The sequence below is a fragment of the Nanorana parkeri genome, unplaced genomic scaffold (assembly GCF_000935625.1).
Source record: "Nanorana parkeri isolate BGI_ZX_2015 unplaced genomic scaffold, ASM93562v1 scaffold18, whole genome shotgun sequence".
Classification (NCBI taxonomy): domain Eukaryota; kingdom Metazoa; phylum Chordata; class Amphibia; order Anura; family Dicroglossidae; genus Nanorana; species Nanorana parkeri.
Window position 1 is genome coordinate 801,770 of NW_017306286.1, and position 1,682 is coordinate 803,451.

The 1,682-nt window shown below is 45.4% G+C and overlaps 1 protein-coding gene across 1 annotated transcript in view; it reads left to right on the forward strand.

Annotated features, from left to right (window-relative positions):
* ISCU (iron-sulfur cluster assembly enzyme) overlaps positions 1-1,682 on the forward strand; it is a 16,042-nt gene extending 14,360 nt beyond the window's left edge. Inside the window, exon 5 of the mRNA XM_018560934.1 lies at positions 1,508-1,682. Within this exon, the coding sequence (XP_018416436.1) occupies positions 1,508-1,590 (83 nt within the window). The 3' untranslated portion in view covers positions 1,591-1,682. The remainder of the gene's footprint in view (positions 1-1,507) is intronic.

Below are 1,682 nucleotides of genomic sequence, written 5' to 3' on the forward strand. Positions count from 1 at the left end.
GTTTTGTTTTTTTTGGGGCAGAAAAAGCGCTACAAAACCTACATCAGAGGTGCACAGAAGCTTTTCTAGCTAATTTTTTATTTTTTTTGGGATGGGATAGTATGCATAGTGTCCCTAGGAAGAACTTTGATTAACCAGGTTAATATATCTTTAGGATTTGCAATGCCCAGTTATACCTTCACCGTATACCTGGTTACACAATTCTTTTTGGTGAAGTTATTTAAAGAACTATGGGGTCAGTGCTTTTCCCCATAGTTCTCGCCAGTGTCATGGGAGGACACAAACTAGCATCCTCCCGTCACCCAAAGCTCAGTATACCGCGAGCTACAGATACAGATAGCTTCCGGTATACTGAGACCGCCGGAGCTGGGACAGATCCTGACATTACTGTCGAGATCCCCCAGCTGAGTGAGTGACAGCTGGCTCTGCTTATCTAGAGACAGAGCTACCTGTAACCCGCCCCCTCCCCCGTCCTTTCCTCCAGTCAGCGCTGGAGGATCAGAGCGGGGAATCCAGCCACTCCCCCGTCGCGGCAGAGAGCTGTGACGGGATCGAGAAGTGAGCGAACTCCGCTATGTGTTCGCTCACTTCCCGATCTACTGAGCAGACCTGTGACAGTCTCATTGTCACAGGTCGGCTAGAACTATGAGGTGAGTGAAAAGCACTCACCTCATAGTTCTACTTTTTAAGAGCTGCTGTTTATAAACAGTACGTTGACTTTACAGAAGGATGTAATACTTGCTAACAACCAGTAGGTGGTAGTAAAGACTTTGCCATGTTAATACTTTTTGTCCCGGCTTTCAAATGTAATGGCAAATGAAACATTTTACAATTACAAAAGTAATGGAGGAGACATTTTCTAATGGCGACTCTTCTGGTGACAGCCACTAAGAGGGAATTTCCCCCCACTTGGTTCTCATTGGGAGAGAAACAGCATAAAAAAACAAAAACCTGACTGGTTTTAACCATTCTATAATTGGTCTAAAACTAAAAGGATTTGGGCTCGAGTCCCCACTGCAAGGGTTAAATGCTCATTAAGTCAGGAGGGAGGGTGAAGAGTCAGAATCCCTTAGCCCCCCTACCCCCAGGTCTGGCACCCTCCTCCCTAATGCTCCTGGCTGTGGGCAGTCCTTTGGCATTGCCCTGCATTTTTTGTGGAGGAGGCAGGGGTGCAACCACAAAATTCGAGGGTAGGCTTTGTGGAACAAAGTAAATATTACTCCATATTCCTCGATTTTTCCAGCATCGCTCTTCAATCTATCTATCTATCTCTATCTATCTATCTCCATGTCATGTAGCAGTTGGTCATCTTCTCGAGTTATTCGGCTGTAGTTTTGAAAGCTTTAGCCATATAGTTTTCCTGGCCAGCATACTAGTAGCATTATTCCACTGGCTAACAGGTTACACAAACTGGGAAGCTCATAGAAGGAAATGTGCCGAGAGGCTTCTGAATGACTCATTTAATATCATTAAAATGTTGCTTTGCTGTGTTCTATTTTTTTCATAGTGCTGGCAGAAGATGCAATTAGGGCTGCCTTAGCGGATTACAGACTGAAGCAGGATAAGGAGCAGACGGTGGCGAGCGGCTAGCACCTCACCTTTTCAGCAGAGCGCCTTGTCACCTTCATATGCCGTTCTCTTAGGAAATAGGGCTTGCCTTTACCATCAGAACAGCAGAATAA